The sequence below is a fragment of the Alligator sinensis genome, unplaced genomic scaffold (genome assembly GCF_000455745.1).
Source record: "Alligator sinensis unplaced genomic scaffold, ASM45574v1 scaffold154_1, whole genome shotgun sequence".
In the NCBI taxonomy this organism is placed as follows: domain Eukaryota; kingdom Metazoa; phylum Chordata; order Crocodylia; family Alligatoridae; genus Alligator; species Alligator sinensis.
Genome location: NW_005842072.1, coordinates 1,392,924 through 1,414,172, shown reverse-complemented (window position 1 = coordinate 1,414,172; position 21,249 = coordinate 1,392,924). Strand labels below are relative to the sequence as shown.

Sequence of the window (21,249 nt, the reverse complement as noted above, 5' to 3'; positions counted from 1 at the left end):
CCCAGCTGGCTGCAAGGCTGGGACACAGAGGCCACTGGCTCTCACTGGGGAGCCAGCATTTTATTTTGGTAAGTTGGTGGCTTTTTTTTTCCTCCAATGATTCCATGCATAATTATGGAAAACACCATTTTGTGGTTCCCACAAAAAAAAAAAAAAAAAATCAGAAAATTGCAATTTGAGTAGATTCCTAGCTATTATATATACACTGATTCTAGATGTTTCAGGTTAGTTAATTAACTCAAGCTCAAAAAATGTGGTTACTTTCAGGAAGCTGCAAAACAATTTTGTTCTCAGAAACAGCTGCTTTCAAAGAGTTTGGTAGGTCTTAACTCTGCCATCTTTCAAGTTGAACAGTATCTTGTACATCAAAATGACTCATCTGGAACATGTGTTGCCTTAAGCATTTGTCTGTCTTTAGATCCCATACAGTAAATGTCATTAAAAACAGAAATTTACAGTATTCAATATTAATGCAAAAATGTAGGTTTTTAAAGTCATTTTGAAATACTAAATACATAATGAGTTAGCTCATTCTTGCATTAATTTTCAATATAAACTTCATACTTAGGTTCTGAATAAAAAAAAATAGTAATATTCATGTGGACATTTCTTACATACAGTTTTCAATTAAGTTTTCAGTATTTGTCATCTCCATGAGCACTATTTTATTTAATGCTCTCTAAAGTTAAAACACATGCAAAATCCATTCACTAGTTTTATTAGTTATATGAAAAATCCCTCTTTCAAAAGGAAATAGAAACAAAATACATCATTAGGACAGAGCTAAGATTAAGATTCAAAACCCGGTTAATAAAATGCTCTAGGTAAAAACTCGCTACAAGCTCTAAAAAATCATAAGGTGTTTAAACACTTCAAACAGCAATTTAATTTGGCACTTTCCTCGTCCTCAATTTATAAATGAATAATTCAGTTATCTAGCCCACTTTACTTCATCTATACTTCCAATATGGCAAAAGCATGTCACTTTTTTTTTTTTTTTTTTTTTGAGGCATAGCGAGATATTTCAGCACCCAGGACAGGAGGAGAGGGGACTATGCTCCCCTCTTAGGGGCAAAGGGAGGGAGACAGGGCAAGGGGAGGGGGAGCAGAATCACAACTGGTCTTGCTCTCTGCACTCAGGTGGCAGGTGCTACAGCTCCTGCTGGAGCAGCATGAAATTAGGCTGGTGCATCATCCTGGATGGTGCAGACTCCACAGGGTTCACTCCTGATGCCCTGTTCATTCCCTCTCCTCATTCACCCCCAGATATGCTCCTAGGTGCAGGGCTGTGCCTCTGACAGCAAAGCCTCCTATGTGGTAGCATTGCCTCTCTCCTATGGGGTTGCACCTGCCTGGCTTCTATGACCAGGATGCTCTTGCTGTGGAAAAGACTCCTGGGTGGGAGGGAAGGGGGCCATAATGATGCCCCTTCCAAGTTGGCAACCAGGGTTCGTGTCCTGCTTGCCGCCTGAGTTACACTATTGCCATTTTCAATTATGCTGCATTACGTACCAGCTCTGACCAGCCACATGCCAGGGTGCACAAGAAGCTCATTCTTGCATTCATTTTCAATATAATCCAGAGAATTTTATCAATCATAGTAGTCCAAAGACCATACCCTTCCTTATCCAGTCAACCCCATTCCACTTTAATTTTTCAGTTTGTATAACAAAGGTGAATTGTCTGCTCAAATTTCCTATAGGTGCCATCAACCAATTGATCTCTTCTTACTTTCATTGTTCTACACATGCAGTCAACACACTTCAGAATACGCTATGCACCTTACGCTCATCTTTATTTCTCAGCTATTTTCTTCCAGAGAGAGAGATGCCTATGGACCCTTATTGGAAGCCTTCTTGGTATCATGCTGGACACAACTGCCAAGTTTGGTTTGTCCTCACCACCTTTCACTTAGGTGGCTTCTCAAATCATATAATAATCTTTGGAATCAAGTTATGTCCTATGCCTCTCTTGTCCAACTGGTCAGATAACTGCTTATGGTAAAGTCAACAGGAGGCAGGTATCAGCAAGCAGCTAGTCACAGACATATTCTGGCATTCTATCATATGGCTTAAATCCCAAAGATATAAGAATCTTATCTTGATATGCCTGATACACATTGGATGCATCTACACAAGATGTTTATTGCACAGTAGCCTAATAACACTGCACAGTAGCATGCCAATCAAAAAACATGATAAGCTACTGTGCAGTGTTATTAGGCTACTGCACAGTAAGCATTACAAAAAAAAGTGCTACAGTAGTTACTGCACATTTAGTTAGTACTTCATTGAGCAAATACTAAACTAAATGCGCAATAACTACTACGCATTAATGAACATGTAGGTGTGTGCACTTTGTCTCTAATCATGATCACTTTATATCCAGAGTAGATTGGAAAAATTGGTGCAAACTCATATCACCTCACAGCCAAAGAGCAGAATTCATGCACAAAGCAGAGCAAATATAACATTGGTGGACAAGAACCAAACCACTTGTGAAAGTGACTGCAATGAAATATCACAAGATTTGAGCCCCACACTTCAAGAAAAAATGTGGACAGATTAGAAACAGTCAGAGAGCAGGGGACTGGACTAACATGACCTCCTGAAGTCCCTTTCCAGCTCTACTTTCCAATGATCCTTTTCCTATGACCCTAAGTTTCTAAACTAATATATTCTATTAGTATGGCATTTCCAATGCATGAGCAATGTATTCCCAACCTAACCTCTATATTAAAGGCAAAAAAAGGCTTGGGATTTATGCACAAGTTTATTTGCAGTGGTGACACTATACAGTCTATAATACACTGACAAGGCAACTGTCAATCTTTCTGGATCATGGTGTATGCATAAGAGGTCACCAGAACCTGTGATGCATATGCCTAGGCATGAGTATGGAGGAATGGAGGCTGTCCAGACCTCCCATTCCACCTTTAGATCATTGAGACAGAATCCAAAGGCCAGGTCAAGTCTGGATGTTTGGTGCCTCAGTGGCTGTAGTTATATGCATGTCCAGGAAGTGTTGGTTTTTTTTTTTTTTTATATTCAGTTCTAAAATAATTACCAGTATAAAGATGGAACTTGAACCTCTTCTATACTTTGCACTTCATGTGGTCATTCACATGTATGCAAAGTGAATTCAACCTGGATATAATTTATTTTACCAAACCAGAATGGTAGCATTTCACATAAGTTTTACACTGGTATAAATGTCACAAAAAGCTGTGGAAGATTAAGTCCTTTTACTTTAAGAAATTATTATTATTATTTTAAATAAAAGCTCTTTGCAATATATTTGGATAATAAAAGAGGCTTTACTTTTGGAAGGAGCTGGATTGCCTGCAGAATTCTTTGTCTGTGTCCAGAGTTAAGTATTCCTATTTCCAACAGATCCTGATCCTCCATTACATTGCTTCCCTGAAAAAAAAAAAAAAAGATAGTATAAACCTTTTTACTGCATTTAAAATAGAATGTTCTGCTTAGCTGAACCATGGAAAATTACTAGATTGGTGGCAGCACTACAAATGGATAGACTGTAGATCCCATTAAAAATAGAATCCATATATGACATCTTCCCCTTTCATTTGATGTGAAGAGGGACCTAGGTAGAAAATTGAACAGAAAGCATTTGTTTTCCAAGCCACCTTTTGCTCGCTTTTTTTCCCCCCCAAGATGGAATTAAAAAAAACATAGCACACAATAGGATCAACACAACAGATTCAGTTAAAATTATTTAGCAATTTGCTAGTAAAAATGCCTTCCTTTGAAATTAATTCAACTCTACACCACAGCATATGTGGTGATCAACACACATGCTTATTAAGAATATACATTATAAAGTGAGAAAACATCATCATCAGGGCTGGTATTATGGGTGTGCTGAACATGTAGTACCCCAGTTACATCATCTCCCTACCTAATGCATTCTAGGGAAGGTCAAGAACCTCCAGAGTACAGGCAACAGAAAAAGCCTGGGTACTCAAGGAATCCGGCAGCTAAAAAGACAAATCCTCATGCTTCAAGACCCTATTCTTGGAAATGGGCTGCTGAAGGAGAGCAGCTACATACATAAGTGTTTACTAAGGACCTTGAGTTCTTTAGAGGTGAACAACAGAGTATGCTTAGAGGAAAGGCAATAAAATGGACACATTTACCAGGCTGATATTTGCTGGACACCAATTTGATCATTTAATGGTTGAGAACCCAAATGGATTGCAGTGGGTATGAGAAATCAAAGGAAGAAGACTGGAAGCTCAAGCACCGAGTTGTACCCAGAGAATCAAATTAAGATGTGTTGCGTTGGGTTGCCAACTTGGCATTTTTCTTTTTCTTTTAGGCAGGCATTATTCTAGAAAGATCTTGGCTTCCATGGAAAAAACATTTAGCCACTATGGTTGTGAAGAAAACTGTCAAAATATGAAGTGCTTTTATGATCCCTTACCTTAATTTAAGCCCTAGTTATACCAATCAAGAATACAAGACTTGGTATTGTTTGCATTCTTCTAATGAATCACTATCCACGTAGAGACCTCAAAACATATTCCATCCCTCCATTATCTTACAATCTAAAACTCAGATTCAGTAAAGTACTTAAGCCCTACTGAAGTCAATAGGATTTGTTTACATGCTTAATGATGAAACACATACTGAAGTGCTTTACTGCACCAGGGTCTAAGAAAAGCCAGCAATGGTTTAAGCCTACACAGTGAAAAATTCTCAAACCAACAGCTGTATGACAAAGTCTTCCTCCATTAAACACAACCCAGTAATAATTGCCTGATCCTTTTTAGCTACTAAATCTTTACTCTTCCCGAATGTGCTAGACAATTTACAGAAACGTGCCATGGGACTCCCATATATCATTTTGAAGTATCTTGTACCATAGCTTGTAAAATCCAAGAGTTGCCATTTTAAGGAAATCATGGAAACTTTAAACAAATATTATATTTAAAATTATATTGCACAGCATACTATTATGCTTTAAGACTACACAGCTACATAACAAGTTCTGGAAAAAAATCTTTTGTGTACAAAATCCTTTTTCCATTTCTTTCATGTACTCATCTGTCTTAAAACTGTTTCTATATCTTTGAGGCAAGGACTGGGAGAAATCTATATATTGAGCCAGACCTGCAGATGGTATAAACAGGTATAACAAATGGAGACATGCCAATTTGGGCCATATGAGGATTGATTCCTCATTTGAATTATACATATAAATGTGATTTAAATAAAATCTAGCTTCTGCCTTATCTTGTTTATGAACTATTTCTACCACCCCCCTTATCTAGCTGTTTGTCAGATTTTTTCCTTGATTTTTCTCATCGTGTATTTATATGCTGCCACAGCAGAACTCATCATTGAGTTACTGAGCATTGTTTACTAGTACAAGTAACCTTGACATCCCACTTCAAATCTTGATACACTTAAAGCCCAATTCTGTAGACACTTATGCATGTGAGAAATCACATATATCTGCAGGATCAAGTCCTTGCCACATAGCAGAGAAAGTATAATTATATTTATTTCTTATTACTGCTTTTCCTTTGCATATTGGCTTGCTCAGAATTTTTCACATTAAATTTTAATGTAGATATTACATTTAAAAAGCTGTACATTCAAAATGTTAAGCTTGCAATATCATGCAATCAAAAGTTAAGAAATGCCAAAATTTATACTGCCCAAGTGTGCCCAGTTATAGAAGTGTAGGACTTGATTTCTTAGTGTGCTTAGGCCAGTAGTTCTCAACCTTTTTACATTCAAGGCACTGCTCAATAGACTCAAGGCACCCCAGGAAAAAAAAGCCAGCTCTTAGTTTTAACTCTTTAAAAAACAAACAAACAAAACCCTACAGAAAACTAGAGCATTTTTGTTGCAAGAACTCAGAAACACCACAATGGGTCAGAACATTTTTAAAACTATGAATTTCTGTTTGAAATACCTGAGTTTATCTTGTGAATCATGTTTGCACAACTAACAATACTACCATTGTGCAGAATAACCTTGAAAGGATCTCAAAGCACTCCAGGGTGCCCCAGTACTGGTTGAGAATCACTAGCTTAGGCTTTGTAGCAATTTGTGTGTATGAAAAGAGCATTCACTGATGTGGCCTGCAGGCAAGGCCCTATGAGGAGACTGAGGGACCTAGATCTCTTCAGCCTTTGCAACAGAAGCCTGAGAGGTAATCTTGTGGCTTTCTATAAATTCGTCAGGGGAGGGCAGCAGGGAATTGGAGATACTCTATTTACTAGGGCACCCCCTGGTGTAACTAGGAACAATGGCCACAAATTGATGGAGAGCAGATTTAGGTTGGACCATTAGAAAGAACTTCACAGTAAGGGTTGCCAGAATCTGGAATGGGCTTCCAAGGGAAGTGGTGCTCTCCTCTGCCTTGGGGGTCTTCAAGAGGAGACTGGACAAGCACCCAACTGGGGTCATCTGACCCCAGCGCTCTTTCCTGCCCAGGGCAGGGTGTCAGACTCAATGATCTACTTAGGTTCCTTCTGACCCTAACATCTATGAATCTATGTATGGAGCAGTTGGTGCTCATCTCCTTCTGCAGATCAGACCTTGCATTGGTTGGCTAGGAAGTGAGAAACACAATAGATACCTGTATAAAAATTTAATTGATATACACTTCCCAAGTATCACATAGAAACTCTTTGGAAGATAATGGGATTGAAGTCAGTTTTCCAGAGTGATATTCAACTATTTTCCCTGTGAGGCTGTCTGTCTTCTTCCCTCAGTCCTCTGCCAATTTCCAGGTTCTGCAACAAGGCAGGGGTTTTACAGTAACAACTTTATTTACAACAAAAACATGATACATTCAGATAAAGCCTGTATCATAACAAACATGCATAGAGAGGTTAATTTAAGGTTGCACTTCCCATCTTTGTTCTAGCTTTTCCTTAGTTCTGAACACTTGATTTTGCCATCTCAATACCCTATTAACATAGATTTTGGAGGAATATTATCAAGTTTCTAAAAAGACAAACACACTTTAAAATAGAAAAAAACCCCACCAAAAGCTTAATCCTGTGGAACCATAGTGATATCCCAAGTTGGGTCAGCAGCACCAAAAAGCCCTTTATATTCATCACACAATGCTTTCCATGTAATGTTGTGGAGGAACTTGATAGTAGTAGAAAGCTGTTATCTTCTGTGAGGCCCCACTGACTAGAGGGGAATGGAGGTACAAACTTGGATTTCACAACTATTTGTAAATAGGACATTTGAGAAAAATTGACCCACCCACTGTGACCCACTCCCACTACTTCTATCCTTACCCTTTCATGACATTTGTTTGTATGCTGCTTATCCTCCCATCCCTCACTTGCGCCCCTTTTCACATTTTTGCTCCTAGCTCCACAATTTCCGGCCACTTTGATCCTGCCCTGGTCCCTCCCACACAAATTCCTGTTCCTATCTCCCTTTCATTGCATCATCACTCCATGCAATTCCTCACTCAGCTACATTTAGGTCAGGTGCAAGCCTCCTCCTCTTCTGCATTGCCTCAGTGCTAATAAACTAAGCATTGAAAGGACAAGAGAGAGAGTCTCTGTTTTGTTCTCCCCTGCTGAAACCAATGTCACAGTATCCCTTCCTCGCCACCCTCCCTCTACAACCAGGAGGAGCAATTTCAGAAAAAGTCTTGTTCTGGATGCAGATGACTGAGGTCATCTACAGAAATGGTGTACACATTTGGGTCAGCACACATAAACTGTGAAAAGATGCAGCATGATCAGAGCAGACAGAATTTGAAAACCAAACTCTAACACATCTCTGCTCAAATACAGGTTTGTTACTCCAAACTTGGGTCACTGTTTAGAGAAGGCAAAGACATATTCTAGTACTAGCACCTCCTGCTTCCTCTGTCCACTTCCAAAGACTGATAGATTTTTGAGGCCAACAAAGGATCATTATATCATCTAAATATCTGTAGATCACAGGCCATTACATTTCATGCAGATATCCCTATGCTGAGCCTGCTAGCTTGTGTTTTGCTAAAGCTTATCCTCTAGAAAAGCATCCAATTTTGATTTGATGACAAAATGAGATGTATGCAACTGAAAACAGGAACTTTTAATGGTAAATGTTAGGGAATCTTAACTATGGGATCATTATCTATACTACCTATAATGAAAATATGAAAAATGTTACAAAACTATAGGTTTCTTAACCCTGTTCTATAGTCTATAGCAAATTATTTCAGCTTTGAAATGAAACAGAAATAATCTATTAAAACAGTTTCTAGTAGATCAGACTTATAGCTCATTTACTTCTATTTATATTGGTGGGACTCCATTCACAAATCTTCTTCCTGATCAATTCATATGGAAATATAATGATTTATGCAGATAAAGCTCTAATTTAGCATGTGGTAAACTTTTTGAATTATAAATTCTATTTGTGGTTTGAAACGTTTTGTTCAGTTAATTTAACAGGTAGGATTAACACTAGGAAATAAACCAACCAAAATTAAAAACAATAAAACTCACTTTATAGTAAATGTTAAAAACATCGTGGTTTTAAATGGTAATGCTTTGAGACTTAACCTGCGTCAAACTATCAATATGGCAATTTCCTGTTTTACAGCTAATACTTCTTAAATTACATTTAATTCATTTTAAAGTAACACATTTTTAAAGTTAACTTTTCTGTATATATCATTATAATTGTTTTACTATCTTCATTTCTGCTGATGTTTTTTTCCCGAAAAATATTAATCAGCTTTAAAATAAATTCTTGCTTTGGAACAATGCTGCTAGCATGTCAATAAAGGGAACACATATTTTTAATGAAATTGTGTGTTTAGGTATACATGTGAAACCCTATTGCCTTCAGTGGGTTTATACATGAACAAAATTGGAAGACAAAGGGATGACTTTATATATTCTTTTGTTAACAATTCTGGTTATGATGCACAGGCTGGAAAAGAATGCAGTTGATGCTCTCAAATCCTTTTTGGTTCTGTATAGCTCTCAATAGTAGCACATTTTTTCTACTGATGTAAGCAAATATAACTGAATATACACAAGAAATATATTTGCCGAGTAAGAAGGTACCAATTTCACCCAAAAATTGGACTTATAAGAAAGGAAATCTGTTTGTTTATAACTTATTTACAGGAACTATATTGGAAGGTTTTAGGAAATTTCTGGCGGTTAATTTATTATTAATTTTCCTATCCCTCTATATGAAAAAAACAGAGCATAGAGATTTTACTGCCATTCACTTGAGATCACCCATGTACATTATTTATAGTATTCCCTACTCATGTTTTCAGAATATATGCTAATAAAACCTTGATATCAATTCCCCTATTTTAGATATGGATGTCTAAGACCCCCTCTACATGTTACGTTTATGCTGCAATTAATACGTTAGGTGCAGCGTAGATGGCAAGAGTGCTACACATGGACCCAATTTAAGCCACTATAAAATGGAAAACAACCCACAAAAATGTTTGTGACAGGGGGCCATCTTGGGGCCAGTCACAACGTCAGCCGGCCCACCTATCTAGGGTAGTCTGCCTACCTGACTCTCCTGCCACACATTTGTTGTAAAAGAGAAGTTGTTTCTAGGTGAGAGGCTGCCCATTTAATGTCCTGATGCCAAGGGTGTAATGCATGGCTCCCACCTCCACTTTACCATGTCCCATGCCTCACAGATGGCATCCAAAAATTACTTCCAACTCCCCCGGCCCCATTGCTAGGCCACACTCGGCCTCTGATCCAAACTTGTCTCAGGTGTCCATAGATATGCCTTGGCCACATGCCCCCAAACTGGGGCCTCTACTGCACTGGGGCCTCAACTCTGGCCCCTCAATGGGGTCTCAACTCTGGCTGGCCTATGCACAGTCCTTCAGGCCCCCACAGACCCTACTCTACATGGCGTCTGGCTACCACTACTCTGTCAGGCCTATGCACAGTCCTTTAGGCCCCAAAAGACCCTACTCTATGCAACCTCCAGCTCTCACTCTGCCCCCTCACTGGGGCCACTACTCTGCCCCCTCACTGGGGCTTCTGGGCCTTACGTCCCTTGGGCCTCAGTTGTCTGTTAATCTGCCTGGACCCTGCCTCAGGCCCCACTCTGTGGGCCTTGGCCCTGTGCTTTTCTGTTGGGGTGTGCTCCCCTAGCCTTTCCCCTGCACAGGCTTACCCACAAGCCAACAGGGGCTGAGACTTTCCAGCACCCCATACTGACCTTTCACTAGGGAGGCACAGGTGTGGCATTTCCTGGAGACTGCCCTGCCACAGGTAGCTCCACCATACCATCCAACCCCAACAGGGTGTAGTTTTAGGTCATTACCCAGGGTCAGGAACCTCCTCCATCCCCATAGTTCCTACCCTGACATCCAGGTGTTCTGGGATCAGTAGTACTCAGGCCAGGAGATGTTCACCCTTTGGCTCCCCAGTTGCAACTTCTGGCTCCATTCCCTGGGCCTGGTCTTATACTCAAGCAGCCAATTCCTCCTCCAATCAGGTGGCCTCCTGGTTGCCATTTGACCCCCTGATTGGCTCTGCTATCACCTGCAGGCTGCTCTGCTGCCTGCTCAAGCCCTCAAAGTTGCAGGAACCAAAGGTGCTCTGCCACAGTGTTCTACATATAAGGCAGAACATTGTTATATCTGGTTTGTATGGTGCCTTAAATTTAATGTGCGGCTGAGGCTGCAAGTTGGGGGGTTAGAGGTGGTTTGGGGTTGGGTCTGACAATCATTTGATTGTTGGGGCTAGAGCTGACAATCAGCTGTTTGTCAGCCCAGCCCCAGTCTGCACTTGTGAAGTTCAAGTCTCCTGATTGTTAGCCCTAGCCTGGATATCCCTGAGTCCAATTTGAGACTTGAAGCTGTCAGAGCCAGTGCTAACCATCAGCTGATTGTCAAAACCTGTGCTTGGCAGCTCTGCCTGGGCTGCTGCGAATGGAGGATTAGAGGCTCTCATTGGGGTTTAAAGCCTCCAGCAGGGGAAGTTCTTTGGCTCCCTTCCATGGGGCGCCTATGATCCCCTGCACCTGGCAGCTCAGCCAGTGGTGCTGGGCAAAGGTTTTTGAGAATTAGCTGATTGTCAGCCTTGGCCCTAGACTACACTGGGGTTGTTTCAAGTCTGGACTGGGGCCAGTTTGAGACCCAAGGTGGTCCTAGGGCTGGAGCTAGCAATCAGATGATTATCAGTCCCAGTCCAACTTGTTGGTGCAGGGGGAGCCCAGGATTTATGGTGAGTAGTAATGGTGCAATTTAGATCAGATCCCTGATCACAAAATTGTGCCTCCTTCTATACATGTAAGGCACGATTGTTGGGATCAGAGATAAGATCCCATCAGAGCATTAGGTAAACACGTACCAGGGGATCATCACACGTGTGCTCTGTTAAGATAAAAAACACTTTAAATAATTCAGTAAAGTCACAATAGAAGCAGTATTTCTATCTCTAGTGGCCTATATTTTATACATTAAACCAGAGGTGCTCAACCCCTGGCTTGTGGGCTACAGCTGGTTCCTGGTGCCTTATAATTTGGCCTTGCAATTTTTGTGCCAGATCCAATGCACACAATGATGTAGGGCTCAATCCTTGCATGTGGGGCTTGTGGGGGTGGTGCAGGGTTGGGCAGAGGCAGTGTAGAGCCCCAAAGTTAAATCTCAGTGTGCAAGGGGGATGTCGAATCCCAGGGCCCCAATCCTCATGTATGGGGACTGGCCAGGTTAGCATAGTCTGGATTCAGGTGTGCAGGCCCAATCCGGAGGCATGGGGCCTGATCCAGCCCATGGACTAGTTCTGCATTATTTCTTTGTCCTATAGGGCTGAAAGATTAAGCCCAGCTTCATTAAACAGTTCAAAGACATTCTAACATCCAATCCCAGAAAAAATATTTATAGGAGTTGAAGACAATATTCTTTCATTTTAAAAACAAAGCAATCATTTCAAGTTTCCTTTAACAAAGAAACTAAAGAATGTGGGCCTTACAACTCACAGGAACAAAAGCCACCTGAAGATTTGTCCCTACAAATTTTGAAACATGATAACATGTATGAGTTTGTGGTTCTCACTGCCATTCCATTTACGCACACATCCTTTTATCTTCCCTCACACTTCCTTTGCTAGAGACATTTTAATGAAAGACTCCTTATGTCTGCTTCTGTCATATTAGCTGAAATAAAAATGGCAGAGAAATTTTAAAAACAGCAGTCAGAGGAATCATTAGATTCATCTGAATATTGAATCAGTGAAGCTGGAATAGAATGGGCTGGTGGGAGTAGACCACCTACAGATGTTTTTGGTCTTAATCTTGCTCTTTACCTCTGTTAAAAGACTTATCATCTGATAAATGTCTTTAAAAAGCATCCATTGCAATCAAAGCTCTAAAAAAGAAACCCTGAAACATAATAAATGCATATGTATCATTTCTTGAAAAAGTGAGCAGAAACAATGAAGGAGAAGAGAAAGAACAAATGAAAGTAAAAGACTGGGCTTTAGAGAAAGGTAACATGGCTTCATAGAAAATTAGGGATTATAGAAAATAAGGGAGGAATAAAATCTAAGACTATTAGAAGTGAAAAAGAAGCATAAGAGTTTGATTGTCATTGACCAAAATGCACTGAGCCAGATTCTCTGCTATGCACAAGTTGTGTTGCATGTGAAGAAAATGGAGGATGTAACTAAAGTAAAGTAATAAAGTCTATTAGCTAGCTTGGTATTGCTGCAGTGTTCTGATTTTTGGCTGTTCTCCTGTCTCTACTTCCTGCGGCCAGATCTGCAGGAAAGCAGGCATAGTAGCCAGCTGTAGCTGCTGTGGACTCCTGCACACCCAAGTAAACCTGGGTAGGGCCTTGCAGTCGGCCCCTTTCCCTCCCCCCACTAGTACTACCTGAGTCATGTAGAGTGAACAAAGCAGGGCAGAGACTCTATGACATTATTTCAACTACATAACATTTCAAGGAAAAAATCTGGCAAGAAAATTTGTGACAACAACGGTGAAGTTTTGCAAACATAACTTTAAGTATAAATCCTTCAGATGAAAGCCTATATTGGGAGAGAAGGCAGACTATTTGCTAGGATCCTAATATTATGTTACAATTTCTAGCAGCTCTCAATGCTACAAAGTCAAATACTACTAGGTAACTGTGTTCTTCTTGACTGTCCAGTGCCTGGGAAAACACTAAGACAGTTCACAAAATGATTGGAGACATGTTGAATAATCAAGACTCTCCTCTTCAACACTGCCTAAATTCTGTACTATGGAGTGTAAAGTTTTCCCAAAAGTCAGAAAAAGAATATTCCTCAGAGGTTTGGAAGAGGTAGGTGGAGAAATACAGTTTTCAGTCATGAAAACTGGTTCTCGTTAATGTGAAAATTTCAGGCAATGTGTCATACATATCACTTCCAAATGAGAACTGGCAAACAACCAGAAATTTGCTTGCTTCAATATGGGTGAAAAAAAGGTTTGCATTTCCCTAGTGCTGCTGCCATTAACATACACCAAGTTCTATAAAAAATAATTATTGAATGAAGTGCTTGACCTGTACTTGAAGGTCCTAAGGATGGATCAGATCCCTCAGGCTACAGTAGAAATTCCTGTTACACCCAGAAACCTAATTGAACTACATTAGAATAAACCCAGCACAACTATGAAATGTTGCCTTAGGGAATAAAGATTCAGCATGCATAAAATGTACTGGGAAAAATGGCTTTACCATGTTATGCAATAACCATTTTATTATGAGAAATGCATTTTAATGTTTGTGGTCATGAATTAGATTAGATTATTTTAATGATTTATATAAATCAATAATCATTATTTGAATTTTAATTTAAGGACACTTTTTTCCCCTATATACTAAAGTAGTACAAAGCAGCCAGTGTGTACTGATCAGTTAAACTGAATTATACTGCTTTGAACAAATCAATATTGTCAAAGTTTACTACCAGCAAGTAAATCTGGCCCTTAAATTATAATTAACTTATTTATTTAAAAGGTTTTGTTAGTGAGGTCAAGATTATTTGAAACAGAGGGTGAAGAAAGCTATAGGCATACGGCATATTCATAACACTTTCCTGGTGCTTCAGACACTGTGGCTGAGAATCAAATCTCTATCCATCAGCTCTCACTCCATATGTACCAAACCTAGAAATAGGACAGCGAGGCTGCCCTGAGGGTGGATCCTTGCTGCTGCTGTTTTGATCTCTGTCTCCCACTTCTTCAAGAGCAGCAGTAGGGGGCTCCTTCAAGGCAGTTTAAAATTTTCCATTTTAGTGTATGAGGAATGAGAGCAGATGGGTTGGGGTATGCTTCTCTGTGGCAACCTCAGGAGTGCTGTGTAAACATTATAGACAAGCCCATGGTGTCCCAATATCTCTGTGCTTTAAAGGTTCCCATCTGGTTCTCACTCATTTCTCCAAGCAGTATTATCTCAGTGCAGATGAAGCAGACAGGACATCAGGAGTCTGTCAAGTACAGATATCTAAGATAGCCTGTAACCAAGGAAACTTTAAAGAACAGGGACAATTTAGTCAGTCAGAACTGATGACACTTGTATTCAAGCCTTCTCTACATTACACAATTCTGCTGGCATAGACATGTTAGTTAGAGATATGAAAATGTCACACCCCATAGCTAATATAGTTACACTGGCAAAACTGCCAGTGGGAACATAGTTTCATGACAAAGCTTCTGCTACTGGGGGAGCTGTGCAACTGGTGGCAGAAAAAGCTTTTGCCAGAAGAGCTGTGTCCACACCAGAGGACTTTGCAACCATAACTATGCTACTGTCAGCCTCATAGGCCCCTGACAGACATTATATTAAGACATGGGGTGCTGACAGATGCATAGCTCCCCACTGTAACTCATGGCACTTCCCAGAAAGTGCCATGAGTTACGATGATCCTCCTAACCCAACAGACATTCACTGCTGAGTCCAGGGGGTTGGGAGATTGAGCTCCAGTTTGCAGTGGCTGCATTTCTGCAGCCTCCCTCTCCCTTGATGGGGGGACTCCAGTCTATCTGTCCCACACTCCAGCACAGGCTGGGCAAGCCCCAAATGGAACTCCTTCCCCTACATTCTCCCCCTCCCATTCTGAAGACAGTATGAGGGGCAGGGCTGGGCTGCTTCAGACCATCCCTGCTCCCAGTGTGCACTGACACAAGTTAATGAAGACGCTCCATTTTGGAGCACCTTCATCCGACCCCTCATCTAATTGGATTCAGATTGTCGCATGATCAGGCACTTTTAAAGCACTCTGAAGCCATGTATTTCTGTCAGGGCATGGCTGTAGAGCACTTCAGGGGGTTGATCATGTGACAAAACATCACTTGAGGCAGTGCCCATGCTTAACGAATTAATCATGTCCTAAGTAGGGACCCAGCAACATGTTCATTCAATTCATGGCATAACAAAGCAGGGAATAAGCTGCAAAGGTGTTACACAAAATATAAGGAATGAGAGCAGATGGGTTGGGATGTGCTTCTCTGTGGCAACCTCAGGAGTCCTGTGTAAACACTATAGATAACATACGTTTAATAACTTTGTAGCTGGTTCCCATCAGACTTTAAACTGAATGTATGGCCTGTATTCCCAGCCTCTAGAGCATATTGTAGGCCTTCAAAACTCCAGTATGCTCCTGAAACTGGGAGTGTTGCTTAGTACACCTGTGTGAAGCGGCTAGTATTCACTTTGGATTCGGATTCGGCCAATTTGGGGGACAGCGATTCAATTGTGTGATTTGAATCACTGTCCCCATTTGAGTCAGCTGAATCCGATTCATAGATTCAGCTGCTGCGGAACCTCTGAATCACCCAGACCCGTCCCCCACTCACCCTCCCAGCCCGGCAATGGCTGCCCTGCCCACCCCAGCTCTCAGCACTTGGATAAAGAAAAGCCCCGACTCACTGGGTGCTGCCAGGCATGGGGCGATCTCCACTGCCCCCCAAAGTTTCCTACTGCCTCCTTTAGCCCCCTCCCCTGCCCACTACTTACCAGCACGGAGTGGCTCCAGCTCCCTACTGCAGCAGGTAGGGACTGCCCGAATCATTGAAGCTCTCTGAATCTTTTCCAAAGATTTGATTCAATTTGATTGAATTTGATTTGATTCAATTTGATTCAATTTGATTGATTTGATTTGATTTTCCAAAGAATTGATTCAAAGCCCTCTGAATCTTTTCCAAAGATTCAGAGGGCTTTGAATCAATTCAGACCTTTTTATTGGTCCCCCGATTCAATTTGGATTTGGCAATTCGGCCACCAAATTGGGCTGAATCTCCTCCAAATCAAATCAGCACCCGAAGCTTTGTACAGGCCTATAGCTGACCAGGACTCCCAACTGTGGGAGCACATCAAGGGCTCCCCTGTGCTCTCCGAACTGGGAACCCTGATTGGCTGACTGGGGCTCCCAGCCACAGAGTGCACAGAAGCCAAGTTTGATATTTGCTGGTGCAGGAAGAGCACAGGATCCTGGGCTCCACCTGTGCTAGCAATATGCTGTAATATGGCATGTGTGGCAATATGGTATAATATGGCATGTGATTGTGGGATCATGCATCAGATCCAATCATGCCTTTAATTTAATATCTGTCAGAGGTATGATAATTGTAAAATTAACAATAATAATAGAAATAATAATTGTAAAATAGATACTGTGATGTCGGTTGCCTTATGTATGGTGTCACCCGTCGGTAAGATAGCCCCGCCCCTTGACTCTCCTGCCACGATTTTGCTGTTAAATTCTTAAGAGAGGGTTCTAGTGGAGATCTTCTTAGAGGGGTTCCCTGACACAGGTGTAATCACAGTTATTATGTGCGCTGTTCCATGGGGCTCCGCCACCCCTACACCCCGTCTACTCGCCAACCAGTCCTGTGCTGGTCAGATGTTAACCTTGGTCTTTTGTGGGCTTGTCCCGCCATAGGGCTCCAGTGGAGGGAAGCACATTCAGCTGAACAGCTCAGCCGGTCCGTTCCCTTTTTCTCTCTCGATTCCTTAGATTTCCTTCCTGTATTTTTAGTGTCTTTTCTCCTTATCCTCTTCAGAAATAGTACTCTCCTGGGGAGGAGTGGGCTACAGAGCTGCCTTCCCTTCCCCAGCGACCTCCAAGGGACTCCGTGCCCTTCCCCTGTTCTACCTCTCCTAGGAGAAGTCCTGGCCGCAGCAGGGAGCTTCTGCGTTCCCCTTGCTCCCCGTCTCCTAGGGGAAGAACTGGCCTCTCCCTGCTCGCCTTTTGCTGGGAGCTAGGGTATTTCCCCTGTCCTGTCTCAGTCAGGAGCTTAGAGGCTTTCCCTGCGCCTCTCACCGGTACAGCACAGGCTATAGTGTGCCTCTCCCTGGCAGGAGTCTCAGCATGCCGTGCGTGCTGCCAGCTGTCTCTCTCCCTCTCTGGCTCCTCCTCCTCGCGGGTCCTGTTGGGGTTTTTAAACTTTCCCACAGCAGCCATGCCGGCCGCTGTGATTGGCTGCCCCCCTCACAGGGAACAGCTGCTTAAATAGCCGGCATACTGCCGGCTCGCGTGGCTGTAGCTGCAGCTGCTGCCATGGTCCTGATTCCGGCACCGCCAAGTTTTTCGAAGGTAAGTTCCCCCCTCCGGGGTTCTGCTTCTGGGTTTTGTGCACCCCGCAGACCTCCCTCACCTCTTCTCATGACTGTGGAGGCACATTGTCGCCACAGATACACTATTTGTTAATAACTTAATTAAAACCTAATATCTTCAAAGGTATATTATGCACATTATTTCACTTAGTTTTGACTATACAAAAATTTGGAAGTCTATACTATTTCGTAATTCAGATAATTTGAGATAAATACTTGATGACTTTCATGCCAAAATTCCTAAAGGAACTATTTTTAAATCAATATAAATTAACAAACAACCTTGTAAATTTTCAGAAAAAAAAGTTTTTTTACTTCAAAATCAAGAGCTGTATTTTGCGGGGAAGGGGGAGATAGGTGGGGAACCATACACTGTATTCTCTATGCATAGTAAAGAAGTACATTTCCTTTAAGTGCAATATGGCACAAAACTGAGATCAATGATCCCTCTAATGCATGTATAACTCAACTCATATAATTGTTAATGGGTACATCTACATGTGCTCTTTACTGCAGTTGGCTAATTAGCTCTGCAGTAAAAAGTCACAGTCTACACATGCTCTCCTATTAGGGTGGAGGAAATTAACTAACTTCACCATAGAATAGTACTGCCCAAGACAAGTACTATCCTATGGTGGAGTAGTTACGTAGGCTGAAATGCATATATAGACTGTGACCAAAGTTGGCTGGGGCACAAGGGTATTCCACTGCAGGGGCTGCTTGCTGGACAGCCCCACAATGTAGCACTCTTGTGCCCCAGCCAGCCCCACCACTGCCTGATACTGCCACCTGGAGCCTGGGGCTGACCCCTGGGCCCTCTGCTATGGCTCAGCTGCTCCTGGGCACAGTATTTTCATGTGCACCTCACACCACCCTGGCTTGATTTGCTGTGGTCCCGGACATGTGAAGGTGCTCTGCCTGGGAGCAGCTGACTCGAGTGCATTCTAAACTGGAGTTTATCATGGCAAATTAGCTGCTCATGTAGATGCATCCAATATGTACAAGCCTTAAACTAGCTATATCGAGTTTGTTCTTCCTTGCCCTGCTATTGTTTCCATCCTAACATGTTGTATCAAGTTTAAAACGAAGGTTCTGGTAATGCATTGTGATCTGTGCACTTGAAACAGTTTACTGAGATCATAATGCAGAATCAAGGCCCCAACTTTAAACTCTTTGCAATGTCTTATTAAAAACAGCTGGCTTACAATTTAGTTTTTTGTGATACTAAAAACAATAAGCAGCAGAAATGAATTAAGGCCTAAGTCAAAAACAGATTTATGTCCCTGAAGGAGGACTTGGGAGCATAAATGCCATCTAGTTCCAAAACCATGATTTTGAAAACACCTACTCACCTTTTGCCTAATCTGGGAAATGCCTAAACTATGGAGTTTAGGCAGTTATTCCATTAAAGTTCCTCAGTTACCTTAAGTTCTCTGTTTTGGGTATGTACGGAAGGCACCTCAGTCCTGAAAAGGTCATGAAGCTTCATGCTTAGCTTTGATCTAAAACCAGTCAGATAGAGAAAAGCCTTATTTCTGCAAAGTGCCACGCAGGCCTTGATCTGCTGGGTGTCCTCAAAGTACACTTAACACACAAAACAGGCATGTGTTTCTCACAAAATGTACTGGCAGCTATAGCTTTCTTTAAAACATGGCTAAAGGAGGAGGAAGTAGTGCCTCTGAATTTCTCTCTACATTTCATCTAACAGCTGAGATTAAGGCATTCACTCAGAAATGGTTCTTTCCTGAAGAGAAGGAGTTCTAGTTCCCAGTCTCTGCTCTTAGTGTCATTCGTGCTGTTTATCCAATGGCTACATAATGCAAAATGCGTAAGCACACCCAGAACTGGAACCTAGTAGAGAAATGCCTCTTCACTGGGTTACAGATTCAGACTCTTTCTTTTATAGTTCAGTCCATCACCTAGTGGTTAGGGCGCCCTCCTGAGAAGTGTAAGTTTGAATCTCTTCAAACAGAAAAGGAAATTCAACTGTGCTTTCCCAGGTGAGTGTCCTAGCCATTAAGCCATGGCATAAAAGCGGGCAGTAGAAATACTTCCTTGTCCTTGTACTCATGTGCTATGTTTTTTATAAAATTCCTGTTCAGGTTTTGAAAGAAAACTTTTAGGTGCCTATTTTCATTTTAAAAAGTCTTGAACTGTGGATCCTAAGGGAATAGAAACATCTCCTAAAGCCCTGAATAAAGGACCATATGATGCTTAGAATTTCCTACAGGACAGCAATATGTGCCTCTACACTGAGTATGGCAACTTTAGGTAGCTCCCTGATGGGCATATTCTTTATTGTGAAGCAGTCTGAGGTATCTAACCTTCTCCATACTCTGTACACAGAGCCTAGGGGCCTAACAGGGTTCTGGATTTCATTTCAGGGGCCAGATGCTGAAGAGCTAAAGATTGCCATGCCTCACTCTTAGGCACCAAAATCCTTTTCTGGATCTTGTCCCATTAACTAAAGAAACTATCAGCTCAACTGAATTAATCGTTTTATTTTATATGTAGTTGTGAAACAATTTAACAAAAGAGCTCTGAAAATGACAAATCCTCCAAATAAAAATGTGCTTTCTTTATGTACTTGATTTAGTATGTTTAAATGTGCCTCTTGGAAATTCTGCATTGCCTGTGTAATCTGTAACACTGACAAAGAAATAAAAGATAATAAAGTATGCAAGCATACCAGAGCCAGTGCAAAACAATTGGGAAATGCTATCTCATTTACATGAGATTCAAAGGGGTCTGTGAAAAATATGTTGTTAGGCTTGCGTGTGTATGATACAAAAGCACTCACCTGTTCCTCCTTGGAATCACGTCCAAACCCCTTTTGACACATTCCTATGGATTGTGTTTCCAAAGGCAGACATGAAACACAGGAGGCCTGAATGAAATATTTTCTACTGCTCCTGAAAATTTGATTACACAATCTGGCGTGATGCATTTGCACAGTGTGATCAGAAACATTACCTTCCAAGTTCCTGAAACCCAAGAGGCAAGTGGAGATGTACTCCATTGCCTCCATATTCTTTCTAAAAATATAAGAACATTTGATTAAGGGTTGACAATTTTCTTTTCTTTCTTTACTTGCTCTTGTAATTCATTTCCCACAGGAAGTGGGCTGTGTATTTCTTATTCTTTCCAATTCAGCAGCTGGGTGCCTCACTTTGCTGGCCCACTCTAGTTACCATGGCAACAAGAAGATTGCTGTAATATGATCCCATGTGCTTTATGTCAATACAGTGTGCTATTGTTCTCTGATAATTTTTAAGAATGCATTTCCACATTCTGATAAAACAAGATTAATTAGTATTTGACTGGGTGATCATTGCATGTGAGCTGCATGGACAACATCATCTTAAGAGAAAAACTATTTGATAAAGAGGTTTCAGGAAGACCATTGTGTGGCATAGGGACTGTACTGACTACAAAGCATTTACTTTCCTCCCCATACTTGTTAGATGCATAACACTCAGATCCTGATCCAGCAAACTGTATAACTGATATAAGTTTAATTTTATGCAATTCCCCCTCCTGACATCACTGGGGCAAGCATATATTATTTAAATGTTTGACTGAACTGGGATTAGAATGATTCATAGATTCATAGATGTTAGGGTCGGAAGGGACCTCAATAGATCATCGAGTCGAACCCCCTGCATAAGCAGGAAAGAG

The 21,249-nt window shown here is 41.4% G+C and overlaps 1 protein-coding gene across 1 annotated transcript in view; it reads right to left on the bottom strand.

Moving 5' to 3' along the window:
* The window catches only part of LOC102373566 (ankyrin repeat and sterile alpha motif domain-containing protein 1B), a 628,604-nt gene that overhangs the window by 33,894 nt on the left and 573,461 nt on the right, over positions 1-21,249 (bottom strand). Inside the window, exon 10 of the mRNA XM_025204190.1 lies at positions 3,321-3,419. Within this exon, the coding sequence (XP_025059975.1) occupies positions 3,321-3,419 (99 nt within the window). The remainder of the gene's footprint in view (positions 1-3,320; positions 3,420-21,249) is intronic.